General features: G+C 36.6%; 1 protein-coding gene across 1 annotated transcript in view; it reads right to left on the reverse strand.

Moving 5' to 3' along the window:
* The window catches only part of AKT3 (AKT serine/threonine kinase 3), a 150795-nt gene that overhangs the window by 44411 nt on the left and 78435 nt on the right, over positions 1-27949 (reverse strand). Inside the window, exons 3-8 of the mRNA XM_069852420.1 lie at positions 26733-26858; positions 15047-15158; positions 13419-13563; positions 7239-7370; positions 4118-4183; positions 2740-2808 (exon numbers count right to left, since the gene is read on the reverse strand). Coding sequence (XP_069708521.1) covers positions 2740-2808; positions 4118-4183; positions 7239-7370; positions 13419-13563; positions 15047-15158; positions 26733-26858 — 650 coding nt within the window. The remainder of the gene's footprint in view (positions 1-2739; positions 2809-4117; positions 4184-7238; positions 7371-13418; positions 13564-15046; positions 15159-26732; positions 26859-27949) is intronic.

Here is a 27949-nt window from a genome sequence, read left to right on the forward strand (position 1 = left end):
GTGAAAATTGTCAGAATAACAAAAATGTATTCAGTATTTCCATCCAAATAATTTGGTTTAAAAACTTCTCTAATGTTTTGCTTTAACATATTTAGCTACAGAATAAACTTTCTTTTTTAAAAGAAATCAAAAGAGAACTTTTATACAGTAACACTTTCAACATTGTAAAAAAACACACACATAAAAACCAGATGCAATTACATTTTCATTATAATGTGTTCCCTTATTAACTGAGCTTAACTAATTTGAAATTACATAGCCAAGGTAGGGCAAAGACAAATTGCTACTATTCTGGCTGGATATTAAATTCAACAGAGATCTATATTTATAGCTGGTATAGAAGATTCTTGTTCAGAATTATTTTAACACAATTTCTCCTCCAGAATGAAATTCAGTGACCCCTCCTGTGATCTTCTCCTTTCTAACCACAGGAATTGAAGACTCCTAGTACTGACTACAGTTTTTACTACTCTAGTAATGCAGAAACCTAAATTGCGGCATTTTTTTACTTTCACCTGGGTGAGAGTCAAGAACTCAAATTTCAAGAACTCCTTCATTCAGAAGACTGTTTGAGTAATGTGATCCTGAAAGAATCTGCAAAAATTCCCAAGCGATTGACTCAGGCACAACTGTTCAACTAAAACGAAATCTTTAACCTAAAGGAATTTTAAACAGAAACACACGGAAGGCAGTAGATCTCTGGAGAGAATCAAATGCAACATCATACTGCTACAGTCAATATCCTCCTGGAAGGATACAATTAAAATATGAGTTTTCAGCACCTTCAGCGGTGAAAAACTATTGTAGGGAAATGAAACACAGAAAGAACAGTAGAGGGAAGCGGAAAGAGACAAAAGCTAACTTAACTTCTGCCATTTACTTTCAGTAGTCCTGAGTAAGAACAAGGATATTTTACAAATATTGAGTCCTTTGTGTTTCTTAGCAGGCAGTGACTAAAGTCTGAAATTTATAGGAAAGTTTATTAAGAGTAAAGGTTTTCCATTTAAAAAGGACAGTTTGTCCAACTTACTATTCCAGATCTCTAATCACAGAGAAGCACGTAAGCAAATCAAAGAGTTTCTTCAAAGAATACTGCCTACTCTGAAAGGCAATTATTTCCCACCATGGCAGAAATTTACAGTTAGCTTTGCTGAATTAGGGAACCAACAGCAAAAAACATTAGAAACATTGACAAACAAGAGCATCATACCTGGAGAAACGCAACCCAATCTTTGCAAAGTGCATTGCAATCTTTCAAATCCCAATAAGCAAAAGCAGGCTGCCACCGAGAAACCCTTAACACAAGGTGTTGGTGGCATTTGCCATGAAGGTGCACCACTCATTGCAGAAGAATGCAAGATACAAGTGTGATCAAAACAGAGTCAGAGTACACTTAGTCTTGAGAAAGGAATCAAAACCATTCTCTGTGGCCTCTGCTCTGCATTCAAATAGGATAGAAAGGTATCTTTTGAAAAAGGAGCAACTGGCTGATGTGAAAAAAGTACTTTCAATGTGCATCCCTTGAGATTACAGAAATGCAGTAAGGTCCTACACAGAGAAAACTAAGAATTAGCTAGGTGATAAGGCATCACTTTTAAAACTTGTTGTAGGTAGCATGGACTTAATATTGGTGACACTGGATCTCAGATAAGCTATCTGAACGTCAAAGTTATCCCATGACTGTTGAGGGAGATTTTTGTGTCTGGTCCAACTAGCCAAAATGATTCAACACCTGTGATGCCCCAGAACAGGTTTATACATACTGAGTTAAGCAAGCCACCCTCCCGTATGAGAACCCATGCTCAGCCATGGCTAGTAGAGGATGGCTGTGGAGAAGTTAGGATGTAAATGCACCTCAGACTGGTGCCAGAAATTACCAGAGCTATGAATGCAAGACAGGCACTCTAGGGGTGCTCAGGCATTATAGTTGAAGATGGCTTTACTGTATGAGAGCACAGCAAACAGATAATGCAAAACATCATGTTGTGCTGCAACAATTCCTGAATGAAGAAAGTTTTCTAATAAAAACAGCTAGTGGAAACATTTGGTCCTTTAAAGTTACTGTGCAGCGCACAGTCCACAAAACAAGTTAAAAACCCTAGTCCATATTGTAATGAGATACAGTCTGAATAGCAAACTGCACCTAAAAGGTAGATAAAACCTCTCTTACATTGCATTTCTCTTTAATTCCATATGACAGGTATGGGTTTTGTTATTCCATTCTTCAGTAAACAGCTGGAGGACAACACTGTAATAAGTTTAGCACTTACTACCAGAGTACACAGCAAACGAAGGGAACAGAAATAAAGAAATATATAAACATTCCAATGTTTTCTCATAGGTATTTGCAATGGCTACAGCAAACAAAAGAGCACATATTTCACGTTAGGACAAAAGCGAAACTAGCCAACATTGGTGTTGCTTGTTTGTGCTAAATTATGACTGTTTCATGACAGAACATGCTGGTAGAAAGTTATAAGCAAGTTATTTGTAATTATTTCTCTACCGTAACATTATCTTTCAAGGTACAGTAGTCTAACTTTTCAAGAATAGAAACTACTTTTGATGCAATACATATAAAATGTTTACTTTTTTTAAATAAAACTATTTTTAAAATTCACAAAAAAAACCTCCACAGATACTAGAAAGCAAAAAAGGCAAGGAAAAATGTAACTTTTAAAGTGTTACCCAGTGACAGTATTACTATTACAAGTGCAAAACATCTTTTTTTAAACTTACCTCTCCTCCATTAACATACTCCATCACAAAACACAAACGATCCTTTGTCTGGAAGGAATATTTCAAGGACTTGCAAAGAAAACAGCAAAACCAAAACAATTATCATCTTGTATTAATGCAATTCTTGCACTTAAACTGTAACAAAATTTAATATCCTATTAAGCAGGCAATTCTGATTTGGTGTGAACTTTGGAAGTAATTAAAATTGTAACTTCCTATCTGGAGTTTGAGATGAATTAACACAAAAACCTTCATCTCTGGCACATGGCCACTGAAATGAAAACAACACGCTTATTACAATAAAATACTAAATACTTACTAAAATACACAATTTCCTATTGCATTTCTTACTGCCATATACGGTACCAGCTATTCTCACTCATCATATTTTATGACATCTACTTCCACAATGCCCATGAAGAGAGATTACCATATTCTTTTTAATTTTTCCCAAATAAAATCTTAAAAGTGATCATAACCTCCAGCCTTTCACTTCCAAAGGAAGAACTGTCTAGTTTCACGTAATATGCAATGTTAAAAACACTGAATGCCGCCGGAGTATGTTTATTTATTACAATTTTAAATTTATATGTAATCGCTATTATCTTAATTCAAATTTTTTACTTATCCGTGTTGAATTGATTTTGACTGGAAAAATGATAAGAAAGAAAATCTGCAGATGTTGGTTTGGCCTAAAATAAATGAAATGTAGTAGAACTAAACACAACAAGATAATAAGGAGACACGTGCGAATTAAATACTGCATGCCTCCCTAAAATATTTGTTTAATAATATCAAAAAGATATAAAGATACAACTGCAGGGACACTATTGCACAATTTGATTGGCATTATACCTACCCCTACTTACCTTTACACCCAAATATAAGAAAATTTTGGAGATGTCATTTCTCTTGACAGAATTTGAAAGAATATTTTGGCCAAGCAATGTAAATACAATCCTCTGCTTTCTAATGGGGTGATCTGTTATTTTCTAAATAGGAAAGCTTCCATGTTATACTCTGATATTTTGATACAAAAAACCCCATAATTTTTTCCCTATCTTAACATACAACATGTTAATTTTCTGTTGCTCCATGGGCTAGTTATGTGGAATAAACAGTTATTTTTACTATTTTTTTAATTCTTACTTAATTTTTCTTGGCAAAAAATCTATTTACCTGACACTATATGAAATCAATAATTTCTATCAAAGTGTTCACACACAAAAATCATACAACCATTACATTTTACAATTAAATTTGTTTTCAGCGCAATTAAACTTTACAAAATTACTAGCAAATTTATTTCTAACCTCTTAAATACATATTCTGATAAAGTAAATCATAGGTACAAGATACTTAAAATACTAACACTTACAGTTAAAAAAGGGTGTCTTGTGTTTTTCAATACTCTGCTTTCAGTGAGTGTATGAGCCACTTCATCCTGAGAAACAAAATGCAGAAGAAGTAGGTCTGAATTAAGAGAGGAAATTGTTGTTTAGGTAATTATGAGGAAACAGTCAAGGCTCTCAAAAACAGAAAGCCACAGTACACAATTTTGGAAAATGAACGAACCTGAAAGAAATATGAAAAATCATTCATATTTTTGGCAAAATACAATTTAACTTTTTTTTTCTTTATTTTCTTCCTTTAAAATGAAGTCTTTAACTTTATATCCAATGCAGGGAAGGAGTAAATGGCAATATCGGACTTTATAGTCTAGAAGTACAGTCATCACAACTTTGTAGTTCTGGTATGAATCGTCTGAACAACATACCTACAGAGAGACTGAATTCATTTGCAAGAAACGTACAGGGGTACTAACACACAAGAAGAGAGGAGAGGTATAAGAGGGTGATAGGAGTGCTTGCCCTGGGCTACAGTGGCGAGCAGCCTCTGAGGACTATGGAGAAAAGCAGGGTATTTAAGAGGTCCATATGATGAGTACACAGCCATTTATGCAATACTGCAAGTAGCAGCTGCTGTGAATCCTCCCTCTCAGGATGTCAGGGGCTGAACCCAAAAAGTCTGAGAATCACTGGGTGGTTTAGCCATTTTCAGTAGCGCTAAGCTGCCAATGAATATTACATTAAACAGAATTAAAGATTGGCTTAGTGCAACTCAAACTTCAACCAGAATCCTCAGAAACAGATATATTTAGTCAGAGTATACTTTATTATTGCTACAAACAATACCAATATAATATTATTGTACTACACATTTATCAAACTATGTTCTGACGATAAGGTATTATTAAACCAGAAAGTAAACACATCAGGAGTTTTAAATGAGACTTTAAAAACTGTCAAAATATAAAGTTAAACAACAACAACAGAGTCAGTGGTAATAAATTACGATGCCATTTAGCTGAATAGTAGTGCAACACCGAGCGCATACACTACAATCACATACTGGGTGAAAACCAGAAAACACTTTAAGGAGAAAAGCAAACCTAAAGTTTGTTTACTTTGAAACCTCAGTAGTTCATCAGATATGGGGCACATAAAGTTGGCAATGGTCAGCTTTTGTTCCATTGCCCTCAGAAGTTTGTAATACTGGTAGCAATTCCCTGGTAAGCATAATATTAATCTGTCATGAAATTTTAGGATCAACATATTAAGTCTGAATTGGACTGATGCTATACAACTTTCTAGATACAGCTGTCAATGCACCACTTTTCTGCTTCATGTTACGCTGTTATAGGCATGACCTTCTATAGAGTATATTGTATTTCATTATAGGCTGAGTTGGGATGTAGATGTATTCTACCTAGTCACCACATCCTTGTCACCGATTTTCAGATTTAAAGGTTACAGATAAATCCCCATGACACACTTACGCATTGACTGGGCTTAGATAGCTAAGTCCAGGCTCACGTATGCTTTTGGTTTGAGTTTGGGGAGAAGTGGAAAAACTGGTATTAGGCGACTCTAGGGAAATTACCATGATCACTTCACTTGTTAAGATCTAAGCATAGTCTACTTTTAATTCTTTCATCTACTTCTTATCAATATACAACCATGCTATAGAAAACTTAAGACAACTTCCTTCAAAACAAAATCACAGTACTGAGGAAGTATAATTTAAAAGACTAAGGAGCTCCCATTTTCATTGTGGGATGTTTCTTCACACACTTAATCTTCTTTTAGTCTACAAATAGGTAGAAAAACAGACATTGATCTGCTTCAGGGAGTGCCCAATCTATCAATGAGCTAGCTTTCTGTTTTCAGGTAAACAGATCAATGAACAGTTGCATCTCTGATCTCTTCAAAAGTTCCCTAGCTTTATACATACTTCCATGAACAAGAATTTTTGCTCAATAGAGAAAGACAAAGTTATGTGAAAACCAGTTTTAACCCTTCTAAAAATTCAGTGATATTAAAGCAACCAGCAAAATAAAAGGGAAAACCTTAAAATTAAAAAAATGTGGGGTTTATTTTATTGCCACAGAGAAACAAGATGAAATGTTCTGAATGCCAGGAGGGTATAAATGAGCAGCAGCAGAACAGGAGTTCACAGCAGTCAGACATAAGACTACCCTGAGGACCCTCGAGTGCCAAGGGTGAGTAGAGCACTCCTTCCCATGCCAAATCAGGAGAACGCAGCAGCAATGCCCTCTTTTCTTCCTCTGTCTCCCGATTATGAAGAAGAAAAGCACGCTCTGTCTTGCTGTTAGTCCAAATCGTATAAATGCCAACCAGCCTTCCACGAGTGCACACATGACAGCTGCTAAAGGCATACAGAACTCACATGTCAGCCTCTTCTTTGCTGAAGACACAAGTTTACGCCTCCCTGCGCCAGGATTGGTTTTAATGAAACTCAAGGAAAAATAATTGGTTTTGAGGTCTTTACTGCTCTACCAAATTAAATCGAAACTAAACACCACAGTTAAAAGTTATTAGAAAGTGAGTGACACAGAGAAATAAACACAGAGTCCAAAACTCTCTAAGTCCTGTTTTCACAGGTGAATAGGAAAATTAGAAAACTCTAAAGGATATTTTAAAATAAAATGTATGCAAATGTATGCAAACCACAGCAGTTTCCTTACATATTCAGTTTTTACGAATATTGGTATTGTTAGCCTCAAGCATTCAAAATTCTCAGATAGATCGATAACCCGTAAAAATAGTTACTCAATAATGGTATTATTTCTAATTGTGTCTTATGGTCACAAGAGCATGTAGGTTTCTTGCTCTCTACTTGTTCTGTACAAGTGGGATTCAAGTACATAATATACCCTACAATACACTTTTTCTTGTTTTGAGCTTCCTGCTCAGTGAATTCTCTCAATGCTTTAGCACACTCTTGATTACATCAAGACACTGGAAAAAGGCATGCAAAATGGGTACACATACTTTTTTGTACTCTTGTTTTCTGAAGGTACACACATGTTTCTGTCAAATTCAGTTACTATCAAAAATCAAATACACCTTATGTATCAGATATTGATTATTCCATTCAAAAAGGTGGCCCAATATTACAATTATAACCTTCCATACCTTTGCAATAATGACTTCTTTTTTCAAAATCTTCATAGCATAGTATTTCCCACTAGCCTTCTCCCGGACCAAGATAACTTTGCCAAACGTGCCTTTGCCCAGTAATTTTAAATAGTCAAAATCATTCATTGTCTATAAGGAGAAAAGAACACAGATTAGCAAGACATGCTATCCAGTTCCAATATGCACAGAAGTCTGCCCGCATATAACCAAACACTGTTACCAATATCAGAAGAAGAATTTACAAAGATTGGTACACTTCTCCAACTAAGTTCATAATAGTCAACTGTATCCTTAAACCACTAGGATATATTGTTTGATATAATTATAGTAGTTCTCTAAAGCACAGTATACTACACACACACATTTATTTTTACAAAGCACACAGAGAACAATGTCTTGGCCTGTATCAGCATTTCATGAATGCTCCACATCTAAGAAAGCTCATGAATTCATGTTATTAGCAGGGACACAGAATATGGCATATCAGTAGGTTTTGCATAACACCAACCACAGCACTGATGGGTTTCTTGAAACATACATCATCCTCACTGCAATATTATACCAGTAAGATGCTACAACAATCTTTATACTAGAGGTAGACTTCAAAAATTTGAACATAGATTACAATTACATGGTTTTTACATTAATTAATCTGGCACTGAAAAGGAAGAGGTGGCAAGTTTTCCTCTTTCATGTAACTGCATTATAGTGACCATTCAAGCATCTAGTATTGCCCTAGTTTTGCAGGTAAAAGTAGTACATTCAAAAGTCTGTTGTGGAACCAGCATTTAAGTGTATTAGGTTTATCAGTCGAACTGGAGTGTCACACACCACAAGAATACGACTAGACAATCTCAGATCTCAAAGCAGCTTACTCACTTTCATAAGGACAAAGCTTGAGTCAATAATGACCTTAGTTCTGCAAGTTCATTTCACAGCCAATTCAGAAGCATCAGCCCTATGGTCTATGCATTATATGCAGATGAGGATGTAGAAAAAACAGCACAATACTGAGAATGTAGTGACTGCACAGAGTCACCTTTGATTGACAGTAGAGTTCCTCTGGCCAACTCAGGGTCAATCATTGGCTTCCACTGTGTATTTCCATAGCACATCTTTAAGCACACTGTGTTACCAGCTTAGGTGCACCACCACATAACCCTACACAGACTGTTAAGGCACTCAGAAACCTGGAGGAGAGCAGGTAGAAGCTCAAAAAGATTACACACTCACCTATTACAGTATCTGCATCATCAATCTGCATCACCTACAGCATCGATAACCTTCATTCCTTTGTGAATAATATGCCTCAAAACATTCATAATTACACTCAGAGTCTCAGTTTTCCTAACTTAAATATATTTAATCTTGGTATCTGTGAGGAAAAGTAAAGATTGTGGCTTATCCTTCACCTTCCTAGTGTCTCTTCGTATTACTATGTGCAGTCACAGGCAGTTTTCTGAATACTGATACTTGTGCCTTGCACAATAGAATTAGTACTTTCTTATCTCTACCAGAAGCACCTCTAACGGTGCCTACGTATCTCACACATATTCTAAGAGTAGAGCTATTGGACGTATTCCCTGGTGCACAATCATAAATAGTGGCAGCAAAATACATTTTCTCCTGTGAGAAAGAAAAGAGGGCAAAACTCCCTTCTGAAATTATTTATTCCTTTAAGCTCAAGTGCACGATGTTATTACTGTGGATCTGAAGTTGCTGTCAACAAAATGTGAAAATAATTTATGCAATTGCTCACTCAGAGTCAGTTTGAAATCTGCCCACATAAGGGGCAGAATTGAAGTTTTATCAACCACACGAACGCTGTAATTCCTTAGCTTTTATATGTCCAACCTGCAACTTAAAAGTTGTGAAAGGTATCCAACAGACTGCTTAGGGTAATATCTGGATAGCTGGATATATCAAAGCTTCATTGAAGTGAAGATTCTTTCCTTATGTTAATTTTCCAACTACATCAGCAGGAAGTAAATCATTTTCCCATTTAATGGCTGATTGGAAGCTTCTAAGTAAACTAACCTTGATGAATTTCATTTTTTGCTCACACCTAAAAATACTTAAACATTTTGCACTGACAGATCTCGTTTGCTGCCAAAACTTCCTCACATCAGGAAGAACAAAACTGCATCTATCACATTAAGAAATATGAGCAACATAGATTTCAAAGGCTCAGTATACTTTTTACCTGAAGCTAATCCACACAAGAGCATGTAAAGTTAAAGTTTATGACCCCTGACCAATCCTTGAGTGGTCATCTTTTCCAAAAAACAGTGTAATGTGTTACAACTAGTGATGCACGATGTAGTATGTAAAATTATGAACCAAATACTGTGCTGCTACTAGTACTTAAATCAACTAAAGGTAAGACCTCTAAAATATCACTGTCAGTGATACTGAAAGAGTCAGGTTATCTGCTTCAATGGTTCTGTGATAATCATCAATCAAAAACAACTGCCATTGTGCTGAAGTAGTGACAATTAGCAAAAACACAAGAAAAACACAAAATGCATTCAAAACACAGTTCAGGCAGAAGATAAGTAGTTCAGGGCAGAATCCTCTGTATCTCCAGTCATAAGTTATCTTGTTCCCCAGTGAAGAATGGTCAACAGTTTTAGTGATAAATAACACTGAGTTAGTGACCGTAACAGCTTATCACTTCTATCAGGCAAAAATTTATGGGGCAATAAGCAGCTTCAAAGGTGCAACTTTTTCCCATACTTCTGATTGTCTCTGGTTGGCTGGATTTAGAGAGGGACTTCCAGAGTCTGAATTAAACCAGCTCAGAAAAGCAGCCCTTCACCCACACACAGAAGGAGGATCTTGGCTCAGCTGATCACAGACGCGGGTTTGATGCTTAGAGCAGCAAGCCAGTCAAATCAAGACTCGTTCGCCCAAAATTTGCTTATATAATGTTCATCAAAGCTTTCATGAGTCTAGCTGCAAGCTCAGAGAAAGCCAGTTAAAAAAATAGATGTGTATTTATAAGAGGAAGGTAATAGCTTTGCAAGATTTTGAGCTGTGGCTTAACAGCAGGTTATGGCAGTAGTGCTAGTTCTAAGAATAAAGTCTCCTGATGCTCTCATTCTTTAGAAGCTCAGCAGAAGGCTTAGAGATGATACATAGTGCAGGGTAACTCAAAAAGTCTGCCAAAGAACACAAGACCTTGGGAGATAAAAACACAGATGCCATAGCTAAGGGTGTACTGAAAACTGGTGGAGAAATGGAAATACTTCCCAAACCTGAGGGATGTTGGTAAGCAAGTTTGGAGGCTCCCATAAGATTGGATTCTTTCTCCTTGATGATTTTCCCACCTTTTTCATTCCTATTGAATTCTGAGGATTGAATCTTTTCCTCATTACATTACTTTTTGGCTTCCTCTGAAAAATCTATTCTTTACTCATTCTGCACCCTGCAAAACAAATTTGTAAACAAAGGAAAAGCAGTGAAGCTACAGGAAACTGCACTATCCAAAGAACTGTATGATGTTCAGCCTTCTTTAAAGCCTATTAGCTCCCCTATGGGTGATCTGTTCAAAACAGTACACCCTACTACAGGTGTTGAAAATTCCTACCAACAAACTGATTTTTTAAAATTCCTGATTTGCACAAAGATTATGCCACTTGGAGTTTTCATCTGACTTCATCAGGAAGAAACTCCACCTACAGGGAACAGTACAGCCAGAAATAAAAGAAGTTTGCTAAGAATTTCTAGTGTTCCAGACTTTAGTGATGCCATTACTATAAAACCAGAGTGGCACATCAACAATATTAAAAAAATTCAGAATAAAAAAAGTGATTTTGGTTCTTCCAGCTAATCTGGCCAGGGACGTTGCTGTCATGTCTGTTCAAATCAAGTTCCACATCCTAAAGACTGTTTTCTCTGTATATCTTTTGCTACCTTTTTAGAGAAGAACAAGCCCATTCCTCTCTGCCTTATTTCTTAATCTGATTATGCTCTTCTACTCGTATGTATACCATGTGGTGCATGCACAAGCAAAATTTACTGAGCTTAGATGTAAAATCAGGTGATAAAACAAGCTTGTAGGACACAAAAATTCTTGAAATGAATAGAAATCCAGGACCAAAAGAAGCAATACAAATGCATTAAGTTTTGATTATTGAAATGGTTATTATATTAGAAATGACAAAAGCTTAAAGAGAAGCTTTTCAGAAACACTTCTACAAAACAGAAACAGTTCTAAAAAGATATTTTTCCTAATTTCAATTAACACACAGAGAGTGACAACTCCCCACCATTTTGGTCACTTGATACTTTTGATTCCAAAAACTTCTGAGAACCTCTCACTAAAGCCTTCCAATAGTCAGGAATCTGCAGTGGGATTTTGAGTTTTGGCAGAAAAATACCCTTGTTGTCATCAGTAAGCTCTTTACCATCCACAAAACCTCCTTTCTGCTCTACTATTAGATGTTGAATATCACCATTTTTCATTTCACCTTTGTTTCGTGGAGTTTGCCTTTGGCTTGTTGCCAGAACTGTTAAATATTCTGCAGCACTGCACATGCACTATCCTAGCATTTTATTTCAGCATTTCTTAAAGCATAAGCAGCAAGATAGAAACAAAACTGATCTTCCTCTTCGCCCTGTTCCCATAACCCCTTTTGTTCCATGGGAAAATGCACTGCAATGTGAATAAGGAAAGCATACATTCCAGATAAACTACTTATATTAGATAGCATTAATTCTGTCACCTTGAAAACGCTTCTTGTTATGCAATGGTTTTGCACGACACTAAGAGGATGCACAGGCTTGGAACAGTGCTCAGATCTTTAACAGAGCAAACCTAAATCCCTTCCACGGAATTGCACTGCCTCTCAGAAAGACTGACACATCTTCAATGCCACCTCTGTCTCGCTGTCATTTGTCATATTTTACCCTGGAGCACAACGTAAAATTAAACATCTATAAGACAAGGCTAAAAGTTCGATGCAAACCTGACAATGTATGATGAGAGTATTATTACAACTGTATATAATTCAATTTTACCTTTTTCTATAGCAGAAAAGGATTAGAAATTTGCATACAATGAAACAATGTGAAAGACCTATGTACTGCAAACTCAAGTTCTCAAAAGTTAGGACATGATAGAACTAAGAATTCCTATGTTACCTTTGTTCTATTCATAAGGTTACAGTTCTCAGCCACTGATTTTTCTATGATTCTTGCTTCATATATATAACGCAACAGAAGAACACTATGGGTAAAGGCGTACGTTCACACTTTCTTTTCATTGTTCATCATTCAAGAGCATTCAGTTACATTAGCTATAAGACTATTTTGCTCTGTCAGCAGACTTCCACTTAGTTTTCCACAGGTTTCACTTCTGGCTAGAACGAATGAAGCCAGTCCTATAGAAGGAGGTTATTATCTCTCATGCAATTTCAATGCATTTCTTAAGTCATGTCAATCCCATACAGTAAATGTGAGACATCTGTTTGAATGACCCATTCTTCAAGACTAGCCCGTAGTTAGAGAAACACAAGACAAAATGGAAACACAAAATAAAAAGCAAATTTTTGTGTGGCTCTGAATCTTTAAAATACGCTGTTAGATGCATGTTTATCCTATTGACTCTGGAGATAAAACTACGAGTATGTTCTAGCCAATAATGTACTTGTTTCGACTTAGAGCAAAAGCTGTGAAGGATTGCAAAAAAATAAAACAACAATTTTTCTTACTTAATTGAAAACTAAAGCAGAATTATTTTCCCTGACAGTAAAAAGCAAGGTCATTTAAAGCCAAATCTAGCTAGCCTTTCTCATACAAATTATCTAATTTTTATTGGGTATTATTTCCATGAGAAAGGGGGCAAATCTACTTGTTTAAAGAAAATACTTTATTACCATATTTCAAACAAACAAGCAAAAAGACAAAAATAACTTTCAAACAATAAGTAGAATGTTAACATGTGTTTGAACAGTTGAACTTTGTGTTTCAGAAGTGCTGTATCAGACAACTTAACAAATAAATCAAAATAGAGCAGCTCAGCTTTATTGAAATAAACAAATAAGTATTCTTATTCTTATAATAAACTGGCATTTACGTAGAAATAATATTCTCTGTATACTGTTTTACCCAACTACACCGTTCTACAGAAACAATTTAAATATTAGTCTTGTAAGCTATTTTTAATGTCATTACCTTTCTTTTATGATGTGTTGTAGAAGCATCCATCTCTTCTTCTCCTATATTGTCTATCTGTGAAGTTGGACTACAGTTCATCCTCTCTTCTTCTTGCCTCTGAAGTCTGTCCGCCACAGCCTGGATTGCTTCTGTCCATTCTTCCCTATCATGAACAAGCCAACGTGCCCATTAGAAACTCATAAAATACACCCAAATAAATGGTTTATAATGTTTTTCACATGGTACATTGCTTCAATGTTCAATTCTCGCATTACACAGCTGAAGACTCAGGCAAATTATTCACTTCAATTTCCTTCCAAATTCTGCATTACTCTAAAGGTGTTGAAGTTGACCGGCATCTAAAAGGATCAGGGCATGGTTAAATTTCTGGAATCACAGTTTCTGATTTTGTAAATATTTTAGCAGTAAAAACTTGAAAACATTTCCTCCAGGTATAATACAGCCAGGAGCACAGAATAGCATCTCCTATCCTACACTACCTGACAATAACTTGCTATTTCAAGAGACCTTTTGGTGTTTCCCTGTTCCTATAAGGCATTTTCACAGAAAATAAGATTCCTTAAACCATACCATGTGTTCAACTCTTTCTCTGTTTCCTTGTAAAACTCAACTTGTTCGCTAACTTCTAACTCCCCTTAGAAAGAGGCCCTCAAAGATAATTAAATGCCTATAAGCATCACAAAAATCGGTGGCTGCACGGAGGGGCAGGCCCAGATGAGGGTTTCTGTGGAGTTACAAGCAGAGTCAGCTGAGCCCATGGCTGTTCTGTGTGCTGGCTAACCAGTACAGCTACACCAGCTGTAGCCCCATACCAAGTGCGGTACCTGCTGCTTTTCACTCAGCCAGCAAGAGATATAGGAGTCATCTAGTGGTATTAGTGAATGCAGTAATAGGTACTATGCTGCATACACAGAAGAAATACAGGGTATGGAAACAGTACCAGGGTAGAATAAAAAACTTCTAAATGAATGTACTAGTAAAAGAGAAACAACAGAAGCAAAGTTGTTGTTTATTTACTGATATAAACAATATTAATAAAGCCAAATCATAGTATTAGTCTCATCAAGACAGATGCCCACAGTGGGAAGAGTCAGTGCATCTAACCAGAGACAGAGAATAGAACATTTTAGCCATGTACACCATCCCATATCTCCTACATGCTTTTGGTGCACTAAAGAAGTTAATTCTTAAGAGTTTGTGTACGTTTACTGAAGCAAGAAAAACTAATAAGCAAACATGAAATAAATTATAACAAACATACTGCTTTCTGTGCCAAAAAAGGAGCATATTAGGAGGAGTAAAAGAAAAACTTAAGACAGCAAGACTTGAAAATACTTCAATGCAGACTTCTACTGTTCGAAATTTAACACTTCAGGAACGTACCATGACATAGTTTTGGCTTATTTGAACATACTCATCCCACCTACTCACAGGCAGCTCTTACACTACCTATGAGCTCAGATAATATTTTACAGAAGCAGACTTATAAATTCTTCAAATAACTGTTCAGGATGTGCTCAGAATGTCACAGTTCCAGGTGCTGATCACTGTGCAGTCTCAGCAGAGACCGTGCTGAGGCTTCTGCATAAAGTATACGCAAAGTAAGACAAAAATAAAACCCTCACCGTTCTTCTGGAGTGTCTACGTGGAACGTTCTCTCTATGACAGTGGTCCACTGAAGACATCTGATAATGAATGTGTTTGGCTTTGGTCGCTCTGTTTTCATTAGCTGACATTCTAAAGAAATACATAACATTGCTTCTTTTATACATTGCCAGAGAATGTGTGAAGAGCAAAAAAATTTAGTTTGATAAAATACATACAGCTGATGTATATCCATCCAGCACTTACATGGAAATAGAGAGTGGCAGTATAACCATGGGCTTGAACAAAAGCTTGAAAGTAATAATTATAAGCTGAAAAAAAGTAGTCAGAGGAATTTGTGCAACTTGTATTGTCGCCCATATAAAAAGTTAGATCTCCATTTGCAAACTAGGTCTGTGTTATGAGGGTAAGAAGAGTATTAGATCCCGGATTGCTCTAGTATGCCAAGGTAACAGCAATAGCCACAGGCACATTTTTCCATCTGTACCTGGCAGGAAGAATATGACATTTTCCCTTCAGTGATAACCATGCCACAACTACCCACGCTACTGTCACTTCAGGAATAGATTTATTGTAAAATACCCTATCTGAGAAAATTCAGATGTGGAAACTAGTCGGATTATTAATATAGACTACCCCCACCCACACCGCCAGTAGGGCTGCCCCAGGAAATCATCTGGTTCTCTTTGTGCCCCAGGGCAGAATCAGGTCTCTCTATGCTACTTCTCGTAAGTATTTCTCTAAGATATTTCTACAATCCCTGAAAAATAATAATTACAAAACCTCTCTAAGCAAACTAATCCATCCAACTATAAGGAAATTAATTATTTTTTTATAGTTGGAAGACTTTTCCTAGCATTTAACACAACTGTACCTATAATTCAAGCATATTGTTTCTTGCCTTATTGACTAATTTATTTTATCATTTCAACAGCTATACCTTTTAGACATCTGAATGCTATTTTATCTCTCTTCAGTCTTCTCTGGCCTAAATCAGTTCAACCCATCTGTCCTCATAAGTTGTGCTTTTGGATCCAAGATCTTCCTTTTCACACAATTCTAGACTGTCTATTAGTCCTCTGTCACCAGACCACAACACTGGTAATGCAGGCAATGGTTCAATGAGACTGAATATTAGATTTTATGATTTCACACGCACTAAACTTTACATCTGCAAAACACTGACTTACTAGAGCTCTTTATTCATCTACATATATTTTTTATTCATGCCAATATATTTAAATATTTTTGTGAACTTAAGGTTACTCTGTCAAAAGTGTAACATGTTTTCCTGCAGCTACCATAAAATAGACAAAAATATCACATTCCATGCTCTGGAATGCTATCACTTGTTCAAAGCTGATCCAGATTAAATGTGTGACCTAAAATTATTTATCAGGTTCACAAATCAATCAATAATGAATATGACAACAGAACTCCTGCTTACTTACAATGCACTGTACCTTCCTTTTGGTAGAGCTACCACCTACCAGTTGACCCGCACCTTTTACTGATGTAGTTGACTATCCTTCAGCATACAGTTTTGTACTTATTCTTGGGGAGTTACATTTTATTTATTCCAGTTAATGTCAATTAACTTGAAAAAGTCTTGTTACATGACAGGTACCACTTCCCAAGGCATGCTATTCTTTCCCAGAAATAAATTATATTGGTTTGGTGTATATTTTCTTCACAAATTCAGGGTCCTTAAACCTCAACTATCATCCACAATTTTACAGGAAAATGTGTTTTCAATATTCTCCAACTACTGCATCAGACCCAGCAAATTTGTAAACACTCAGTATACGTAAGTACCTGCTACCCTGCTTTGCTTTCTCTCTTAGGTCTTTGCTCCCAGTGTTAATTGTACAAGATGCATATGCAAAGCTGACCTGAAATACAGCTGCATGCTGAAAATACATTAAAGTAATTCTATTTAATATTACTAGCTCATAACAAGCTTAAAGCCTTAGTTCAAGGCATCAATTTGTGTGCCTGAACACCTAAACAATTTGAGACACTGTCATCTAAGAAATGGCCTCTGTCTCCATGATACAAAGTCACAGCAAGTATTGGCAGACTTACTTGTACTGAAGAGGCACATACTTAACACAGGCATGAAAAAACCTGATATTAGAGTGGACTTCATTAGGATACCTTGATTAAGAACTTTCATGCAATTTTTTATTTGAAAAAGCAAAGAAGAGTGAAAGATTTTTCGACCTCAGAAGCCTGACAGACACACATATGAAACACAAAAGAGGAATAAAGTAAATATTGCGCTATGCAGGTATCAATTCCTTGATGCACAAATATATACAAATGTATACAAACACCATACTGGTCAAGGAGATGGCATGGCATTTAACAAACCTGCATATACTGTGGAGACTCAAAAGAGAAATAGAAGCCCAACCTCTCTCCTTTTATAAACTCAGCTAGGTCTTGGATGGGAAAAGAGCCATCCTCAGCATTTAGAGCTACAGCGGGATGGACAGAAAAAGAGGGAGTTTTAACACAACAGCAAGAAGAGGAATAAGGAAGGCATGAACATATGACAGGAACATGGGGAACATGATGAAGTAAAGCTGCTTAGGATACTTAACCAGGCTTGTGGCTGGGTGCAAGTATGACTCATGAGATCAAAGAAGCCCCCACCTTCAGCGATATCATTGAAGTCCAAGTTATGATCATGATGACAGTGAGGCTAGAGTTAACAGACTATTTGTTTTCTTAACATCCATGGTTGCAGCTCCAAGGAATGTGTCAGGCTACCTTCATAACAGAAGAGACTAGTAGCATTGTCTGCTCTACGATTATCTCATCATACTCCTGACAAAACCATCCACTCATCTTTAATCCTATCACACTTCAATCATGTAGGCTGAAATTTTCTTTGCTGAGTGTTTGCCTAGAGCTGCACACTGATGTGAAATAATTCTTTTTGGAGATGAGACTTAAAACCTGGCAAACCAAGACCTTTGATACCCTTTTAGTATTCCTCTGAAAACATAATACATCTGGCCACACTACATGTGGGAGAGGTAGGAATGCAGTGGAAGGAGAGTAAAAGATTTCAGAAACAACTACTAAAGCACAAATCATTAAAAATCTACACGTTGAGTACAATCCAAAGGCTGCAGCTATGCCCTCTCTCTATACCTGCTAAATGGAAAGCTTTTTCTCCTGTTTTCATAATGCCTCATCCTACTCCTCAGACAATATGAAAAATAAACCATGAAAAATGCCATGTTGAGGCAAAATCCAGTAAGGAAAAATGGCATCCAGCAAGTTACTTACAGAAGAGATGTCGAGGGAAAGATGACTAGGGAATAAAGGGAGAAGAGTGGAAACAGGACAGGAAGAAGACTGGAATCTGTGTGAGAAAGAAAAACTTTGGGGACAGCTAGGGTATGGCTAAACTAGAGGAGCTGCACATGTCAATTTTGAAATAAATCAATTAAAGGTAATAAAAATACCTTAGCAGTTGAAAACAGTGCCGTAAACATAAAAAACCAAAAAAAAAAGCCATTTCACTGTCACTGAAGAATGCTATTGAAAAATAAAATCAAGCAAAAGTTAATAAGGTTTTTTTAACATTCTGTTAAAAAGGGCTAAAGATTTAATTTCCTTGTGGAAGGTTAAAATTGAATGCATTTGTATCCTTCCTTTCTGAAGCAAAAAGAGTTTCAGAAAGAAGTGGAGGACCAACATATTTCTCTAAGTAGTATGCTACAGTTCCTTCTCAAGCAGATAAAAAGTATGCTGATATTTAGTACATCCTCATGCTTTATGTGCTGCTGTATACTAATATATGTGATAAACAACACTCCTGTCATTATTGTAACATGAATGAAACTTTGTGAACGTCTTTCACTTACAGCTAGGGGAAAAAAACAGACCTACTAAGATGAATAAGTACTTTAATACAAAGTCATGTTAATTACCAAAATATTTTTCTACTTACTATCAGAAAAAAACAAAGTACCTTTAGACAGACAGAATAGTTTGGAAACTACAAAAGCACAGAAGAATGAGTGAAACTGGCTACCAAGAGCTGGCTCTGAACACACGAGTGATAGTTGGGTCACTACCAAGAGTAGAGAACACTCTACCATAATGTCTTCAAGTTTGCAACTATACATAAACATATGTAATTAAGGGGCTGAATCTCAACTTAAAACAGTTGGAAGTCTAAATTATCATTCAGAAAGATGAGTAAGCCAGTAAACAGACAGACTCAACTTTGTGTTCTTGTATGCTAGCCATCTACAACTTGGAATTACATATTTTAATCCTAAAGCTTTCTGTCTTGCTGGGATTAAATATCAGTTATGAGAATTTTTCCCTTTAATACTAGAGGGGATGAAAAACCTTGGGGGAGAACACTTGTTCAAAACAGAAAAATACAAAATCAGTTGCAGAAACTGACAACTGTTTCAACAAGTCTGTAGCATTCGTTTGGCCATTACTGGATCTATAAAGAAAATGGAAACACAATAGATGTTTCTCGGGTATTGAACTCCTCTCATTAAGACAAAAAAAAGTCAGGTGTTGACAGAAGTTAACAGAGGTTAACTTTTGTCTCCAAGTCCAAACAATTTGAAAATTCTGAAATGTTTAACTGTTTTTTTCAAATAACTCTTACTATCTAAATTAAGTAGTTATGCTAGTTAAACTCTCCTGAGCAACTCTAACTACAAACTGTATTTCAAAACGTTCTGTTTACTTTACACCATTCTGAACCACAGATGACAAAGTTTGCTTGAAGCTGTAATTACTCTGCAAAGCTGGGAAGCCAATTAGAGGGCCTGAAACCTGCCAGTTCCAAAAAAAAAAAAAAAAACCACAAAAAACGCACAGATCATCTGTTCAGATTTTATTAAAAAGTTTAAAGTTTGAATTCTATAACTTTAACCATATAATCACCAGTGTTCTTTTCCTAAATACATTCATTCAGCATAAAAAAAAAAAAGAAAGAACACTAATACCATTTTAGTATTTCATACATGGAAGCTTTCAAGTTCAGCAGAATTTGTTGATACGGCTAGACAAGAATACTAAACATACAAGCAGTCATAAAAATTGCACTAAAAATGAACAGAAGGTTGCATAATTGAGAAATAATTTCTAATACAGACTGAGCAGTAGCACAAAAGATTACTTCCAGTGATCATCACGGGATATGAAATAGTATTGAATGCCTGCTTGCATTGTTTAGAATATATGCACTTTTAAATACATACAGAGTGCTATCTACACACAGTCATCTTTATCTATCTAAATATCTATTTGCATTACAATTTAACCTTGGTTTTTATTTTTTTCTTGGTCCTTCCTTCACAAGATAAATACTCGTTCCAACCTTTACCTATTGAGTTGCTGCGCCCATTCTTTCTTTCTCATGATAAAATTTAATGAACACACCGCTTACAAATATTTTTTTCCATTATTGCTATTCTATACTCCAAATCCACACTTTTCGCTGATGACATTTTTTGTTTAACAAGTAACTACAAATAACAGACCTAATACACCATTTTCATAACACTGAGACAGATATACATGCTCTTGCTCACATTTGGAAAGCCATGGCTTTTACATATATGTACAAATATAGCGTATATGTGAATACACACACTCACACACACTCCCTTAAGCTTGGCCCTCTCTCAATTCTCCCACTTGTTTACCTACTCCCTGTGGGAAACCTGTTTTTCGCAAGCTTTCCAACAGCTCTGTTATTTCTCCCTGCATTTTATCTATGGGGAGCATGACCCTACAAATAAGATCACAGAGATTTATGGGAAAAATTTAATAACTCTTCTTTGGTCCCAACCCATGCAGTTTTCCCCTAAAAATGTCATCCTAGAACTGTTGAACAGGTCACGTTCCTCCGTTGTCCTGCTGATCACGCCACTTTTCTCTCTGCATTCTTCATTTCTTATCCATCTCTATCACATCAAATACAGGTAGATTTTCAACACGGTATGTCCCCACAGCCTACCTTCATCTTTGGTATCACTCTTTATTCAGTATTAAAATGCCACCCATCCTTCCACTGTTCCAATTTCAGCACCATTTCTCAAAAGTATTTCTAATTTCTCTTTGTTTGCCTTACTGTTTGTCTTTTAAATCCTTCTTTAAATTATCCTTCACACTGTCTTAAAAAATGGGAGAGAGGGAGGGAGTGAAGGAGGGAAGGAGGAAAGGGAGAACAGAATTAAAATCTAACCTTGACAATGGATTAGTTGTTGATGTGCTGAGACCACTGCCTGTACTACAGGCTAATACTGCCTCATTGTTTCCTCATACTCCCCCCATCTGTTTGCATCCATCTGCTGTCCCTTGTTTTATATTTGGAATTTTAGTATTTTGGAGCAGGGACTGACTTTTTGTTCTGTACAGATAGAAATCCCACTTCTGTGAGGCTTGGCTCATGACAAGTACTTATATGTGCTTTGATAATAGAACAACATATATGACTGCATAATAAACACAAAACCCAATTATATTCCTTGAAGCTGAAAAAGATCATCCTTGACGTGATGCACTTCATCATGCTGGAAAGTCTTTTATATCCAGCAATCCAAAAAGTACTGGAATAGCATCCATGTTTTTCTGTCATTACAACTAGTTTTCCCCTTTATGTAAAGGGAAAGAATGAAAACAGGAGATTTCTGCATGTTATTGCTGGGGTTTGCCTGGGATTTAGTTTGTTTCCACAGAACACAGTAATACAATACATCCTTCTCTGTCTTTCACACAATTTTAGTTATACAAGTATAGTTATACCAGTATAAAAATTCTCAGACCTGGCTATAAACTTCAACTTTTGCCTGTCACGCTCATACCAGGCCCTATTTAGAGAAAACTGGAAATTATAGTACGCTATACTGGTGTCTGAGAAAGCACTGTCGATTAAAATGGAAGGGTGAGACCAAGTAACACATTTTCACTTATGACCCAACCCAACAACTGAATCCAAACTTTTAAGTCAAATGACAGAATATCTATACCACCTAGAAACCATTCATGAAGTAGTATGAAAGCCTCCCAAAGAAAATTAGTGGTCCAGTTTTCCTGAAAGCAAAACATTTTCCCATCCAACACAGACAGTAATATTGGTTATATGCATTAGATTTGAGTTAGAATTACCACAGATGTATTTGTATTTGTGGTACATTACATATACATTGCCTTTTAAGATTAAGACTAGGAAAAAGTAGCACAGCTTCTCCACTTAGAATAGACAAGGATCATCAATAATCATTTCTTAAAAAAGAATAAAATAAAGGAAAATGTGTCAGAAGATGTTACTTGCTCATAACAACTAGAATTTGCTTTTTCTTTTCAAAGACAAGAAAAGGGGAAGCCATGCCACAGCAAGCATAGAAAGTACTATCTTTCAAGATACGACAGAAATTTCAGGTTTACATCATTTTTGGCCAAAGCTCAAAGGCTACTGTGAAGGGTTACAGCTCTTTCCAATTATTCCCCACATAAAGATCAAGATGAAGGCAAAGGGCCAATTTTAAGAGATGCCTCGTCCCAAATGTGCTATGGGATTACCTGCATACTCATTGCATATGTGGGAAGTGAGTTTTTTTCCCAGCAAAGCCATAAATACTCCTCAAGCAGAATTTAAGCAACTGCCTCTTCTGCCCGACCCTGCATTCTCCAACAATAATGACCCATCAAACACCAAAGTGGTTTAGACAAAGCAGTGCTGATTCTACCTAGGCGACACTGGACCAGTTAAAACAGCATTGTGAGGCCATGTATTTTTTGGAGGAGGCCACAGATGGTATACATCATATCACCCAGTGTACTAGTTTTGTTCCAAGAGAAGCATAATGGAGTTTTAAAAGCCAGGACACTTTTTTCAGGCCTCTGCCTGTACAGAGAAGTTATACCAATCAAATCCAAATTATTTTTAAACTGTTTCTGATGGCATAAATGCCTAAGCAAAAGCAATTTATATTAACATATTTTATTTTGCAGTTGAAGTGGGCTAGGAATGTACACCCACTCAGTCAATCAAGGGTATGTCTTCAAGCTACAATAGTTTGATTACTTGCAACTGTTTGTCTCTACCTCAAAAGAGCTAAACTGATTTTGAACCAGCCAATTCAGGTAAGCTCACACTTCTGAATTTACATCTGAAAACCAATATCAACCAGTTTTATAATGAATTTCCCACTACTGTAATTGCATCACTTTCATTCATCTTTAAGTGTATGGTTAAACACCACAGCACAAATTTTTGTTAGTCTAAGTATCAGGGAACGTCTGGTATAAAATTAGCTGGCTCCACAGGAGAGAAACCAGAATGATTACTACATACTGCCCAGCATCACCAGATTTGGCTGATCTGTTCAACCCTGTAACCTTATGGCAGCTCCGCAGATGCAGTGCAGGGTGCTCACTGCTGATTTTCACATGTGCCTAAAGGTGGGAGAGCAGCAGCTGCAGGAAGGCAAAGCCCCTGCCCAGGACACTGAGGGTCTAGTCCCATATTTCCTGACAGTGAATCCAGCTCCACCCAGCCCCTCTCCATTATACTCTTAGCTAACTCTATGTCATCTTCAGGGATATACTTCAGCTCCAGGAAGAGAGACCACTCACCTCCATCTCAAGGCCACACGGTTCCCCTACATTTTGGGTGGCCGGCAATGGGCTAAAGCCTGCGTGCATTACCTCAGGCTCTCCCTCTAACATAAAGCTTGTACCTGATTACTCACTCACTTCCCAATGCCTTTCCCCCACCTTCCCTCGCAGATCGCCCCAAGGATAAGGGATGGCCTCCGAACACCTGCCCTGCAACAAAACACCACCTGACGAGAAAGGTTTGATTAACAAATACATACTTAGCACTGGAAACACTGCTAGCGGTTTGTAAAATAACTTCATTCTCTCTGGCCTTCCTGTTGTTCCCAATAGAACACACAGATGACAAAAGACCAGGGACACAGTAATGTTCAGGTGTGGGACTTTTAAGTTCTCATGGAAGAGATGAGGGAGCTACTCTAGAGAAATGCCTGGGAAAAATGCCTTTTGCAAAAGTAAGCCTGATGTCACCGGAGAAGGCAGCAGTGGACACTGGCTGGAAAATACCTATATGATGGAAGTAACTAAATTGACAGAGCAGGATACAGAAGTTTTAAACTACAGAACAAGTATCGTTCAAAGCAGAGCTGTGTTAACTTTCCAGTGTTCAACTCCAACAGCACTATGAAAGCAATGCCGCAGCCTTGGCCTTTTCTGCTTAAATAACAAGCTGTAAGCAAGAGCCAAAGATGTCTATCATTTGGAGAGCAAAAAGTAGACTGAGACCACACTCTCACTTTACAGATAGCTACAAAGATTACATGAAGATAGGGCTGTAAAGACATATCTTTAAGTCCCTGCCAACCTAATCAAGATGGTATTAACAGTGATCTCACACTCCATCTGCCTGGCTAGTAATTTATGAAAAAACTACTTCACTATTACAGGAAAAATATGCTGCACTGCTTGTGGCCACAAACCCACTGCAGCAGCCCAGGAACTCTCAGATCAGAGGCCATGAGACCAGTCTCTGACGTTTACCAGGTAGTGCCAATGAGATCCAATTCATTCATATAGTGGTTTTGTTCATTTACCTTTTTGATGATCTCATCTTCAGACAGATAAAACAGCTGATCAAAAACTTAACGGTCCTTCGCAATTTAGAATGTAATACCATACTGCTTTATATTTTCAACTTATCCTGTGTTGTGTAATTTCGTACTTCTTCCTCAAGACCAAACATAATCCATTTAATTAAAACCAAGTTAAAAATTGGACTCTTATCCAAACATTCTGAGTCTAGAAGACATTTGGCTTTTCATCCTGTGAATTCCACATAGGTACCTCACTTAATTTTATGGGATTCTTTTTATAAGTGAAAAATCTGCCTATTCTTGCACAGATCAGCAATCATTTATGATTAAATTACTCCTTTCACTGCCAGAAAACATGAAAACTCATCTTGCTTACTGAAACTGTATTTCTTCAATTAATATTGCATGCCTGTTCCTTTAGCTTACAGTGGCTAAGAGTCAAACCTACCAGGGCAGAAAGGATTATTATTTTTTTGAGAGGGAGGGGGTAGTATTGGTGATGATGTCATTTTGGAAAACAATATGAAATCTTCCAACTTCCATCAAGGCAAAGTTTAGGGGCAGCATTCTAATAGTAGAATTACATAAGATGACCTCTGGGTATGAGAACAAAAGAAAAAAAAACACCAATATCAACACAGTGGAACTAATTGCTGTTCGCTTAGCAGAACTACTGCTTGGATCATCCTTCTAGTTGCTGCAGCAAAGGAAGGCTAGACATGCAATGAAGAACATGGTAAAGGAGGACAAAAAGCCCTACTGTAGTTCTAAAAATATTCTTTCTGCTGCACACTGGGGAAAAAAGTATCTGGGAAACAACTAATTGCTATAAAGCAGTAGGTCAGGATACTCAGAGCAATAACTAAGGATTAATGGTGTATGACCTAGTCAATGCCTACTTATATGAACAACACGAAGACATTACTGCTTTTTATACTGAATAGCAATAAGGCAAAATGAGCCCCTAATATTATTAGAAGGGTTACATGCTCAATATAAATTATAAGACTTCTCTCACAACCAGAATATGCAAACTTTTCCTCCTCTACTTGTGGGACAAGGCATGGGCTTGGAGCATGAAATTATTTTCTTACCAAATGAAATACCCCATTTACTTCATATACAAAGGCTGAGTCAATCTCAAAAACAATTTTATCAATAAAGTCAGTAAATTCAGTCTCAGCAGAATTTTTTTCACCTTCAGCAAATCAGAGGAAGGGAATTCCTTCCCGAAGTACACATGCTCTTGTGGCTCCGGTACTCCTCTATAAAACTAAACACTTACACTGGTAAATTGGGTACATTTTCTAGTGTTCCTTTGACAGTTTCTATCTATAGTATCCACAACTCATTCAGGGAGATTATTTTGCCCCCTTGGTTTAGCTCCTCGAATACTTTAATTTCTGTTCAGCAGCACTCTCCTACCAATAACACTTCAATGGATCAAAAAACCCTACAGATTTGGTTTTTAGAAACATTCTTGGAAAACAAGAAATCAAAATGTCTTCACTTTATCCAACAGATACATACTTTGTAGCTTTGCTAATATATGCAAATTGTCTGATTGCTTGAAATTACTGATTAACCAGGCTGGAGAGCTGATTACCTGATTATCCAAGAGAAAAATAATTTAGCATGATTTTGTGTCATTTGACAGTCTAGATAATTTTCTAATTAATTTGAGTTTTCAAGTGAATTCAGAGATACTACTGAAAAAGAGAAAAGGGGTCAATGATGTGAATAAAGGTAAGCTTTCCAGGAATCTTCTTCTTTCAACAATCATTTGTCAAATGTTTTTGTTAGTTATAGACACTTCAGATGCACAGACATAAAAATGAGTACTTAGACTTCTAAAAATATTCAGAAAAACAGCCCTCGGTAAAATCTTCAGTGTTTTTGTAAAGACATCTTGTACAGCTGTACATAAGATTAGCAATGCACTAGGCTGACATTGGCATCAAACTTCCAGTATTACCAATAAATTCTGAACTACACATGAGGCAACATGTAGCAGTTATTTTGTCAATATGCTGAAAGAATAATAAATACTGGAAATACGTACTTGCCACTGAAAAGTTGTTGAGTGGATATGGCAGATCCACATCCTGGGGCTTCTCCTTATAGCCTATGAAAGAGCCATCTGTCTTTAGCAGGAAATATCTTGGCCGCCAGTTTTTTATATATTCTCCTAAAGGAGGAAAAAAAATGTTTATTAGTGCTGTAGAATAAAAAACTTTGATACGAAAAAACATATTATCAGTGTCTAACAGTTACCAGTAATTATATCAAAACCTTTTCAGGTGTTTTCAATTTACAGAGGCAACCTCAAGTCCCTCCAAAAAAAGAGAAAATGGAATTGCAAACAATTGTAAGCATGGACTACACAACGATGCCTCTGGAATTGGAAGCTACAAGCACTGTAGAGTAATATTCTACAATTCGATATTTTTTCACACTATACTCTTCAAAAATCCTACATCTTTATACATACAAACAGCTCAAGATTTGCTGCAGGCAAAACTAATGACTGCAGCTTGACTTCTAATAACAAACTGAAATCTAAACTACTACAAGGTAGAATATTTATCCTGTTGAGCCATAGCAAAAATGATTAATTTCTCAAAACATATGCTAAGCAAATACAACAAGACCGGGGTAATAGAAGAACCTGCACAAGTTATACTTTAAAAATATATCTGAAAGCAAAAGGAATAAGAAAGAAAAAAGAAGGAGCCAATTGCTTTTTAATAGTTAGGTCCACCAATAAGCCCATCGCCTCCAACTTCTCCCTACCCCAGTGTGAACAGAAGATTCTGCTAGCCATGAGGTTTTCAGGACCAGAAGCATACATAACAGGTTAGCAAAGACACAACAGCTGAATTAATGCCACTTATTTGCTATTTAAGTGTGAAAAATCTCTTTAATAGCATTATACTTTACAATGTCACAATAAAATCTCAGCAATTATTTCATTTTTCAAGTGTGATTACTCAGCTAAGTACTGGTGAGTTTAGATCTGCCCAACTTTCCCCATCTTCGATTACTATCAACTCTGCAAAGTAAATTATGTTTGAACTTACTAGGACTTTAAATAAGTTACTCTTTCACCATTACACAACTGAACATTTTAAGGTAAATAGTGTATATAACAATGCAGTATTTCCAACCGTGCCTAGCACTTCTCATCATTTGCAAAATGCTCAGAACTGACCAGTCCAGGGTCTCCACTGGTCCTGGGTTAAGGTTAGGCCCTTAGTGTCACTTACCACCTCAAGACCC

This window comes from Phaenicophaeus curvirostris, chromosome 2 (genome assembly GCF_032191515.1).
Source record: "Phaenicophaeus curvirostris isolate KB17595 chromosome 2, BPBGC_Pcur_1.0, whole genome shotgun sequence".
Classification (NCBI taxonomy): domain Eukaryota; kingdom Metazoa; phylum Chordata; class Aves; order Cuculiformes; family Cuculidae; genus Phaenicophaeus; species Phaenicophaeus curvirostris.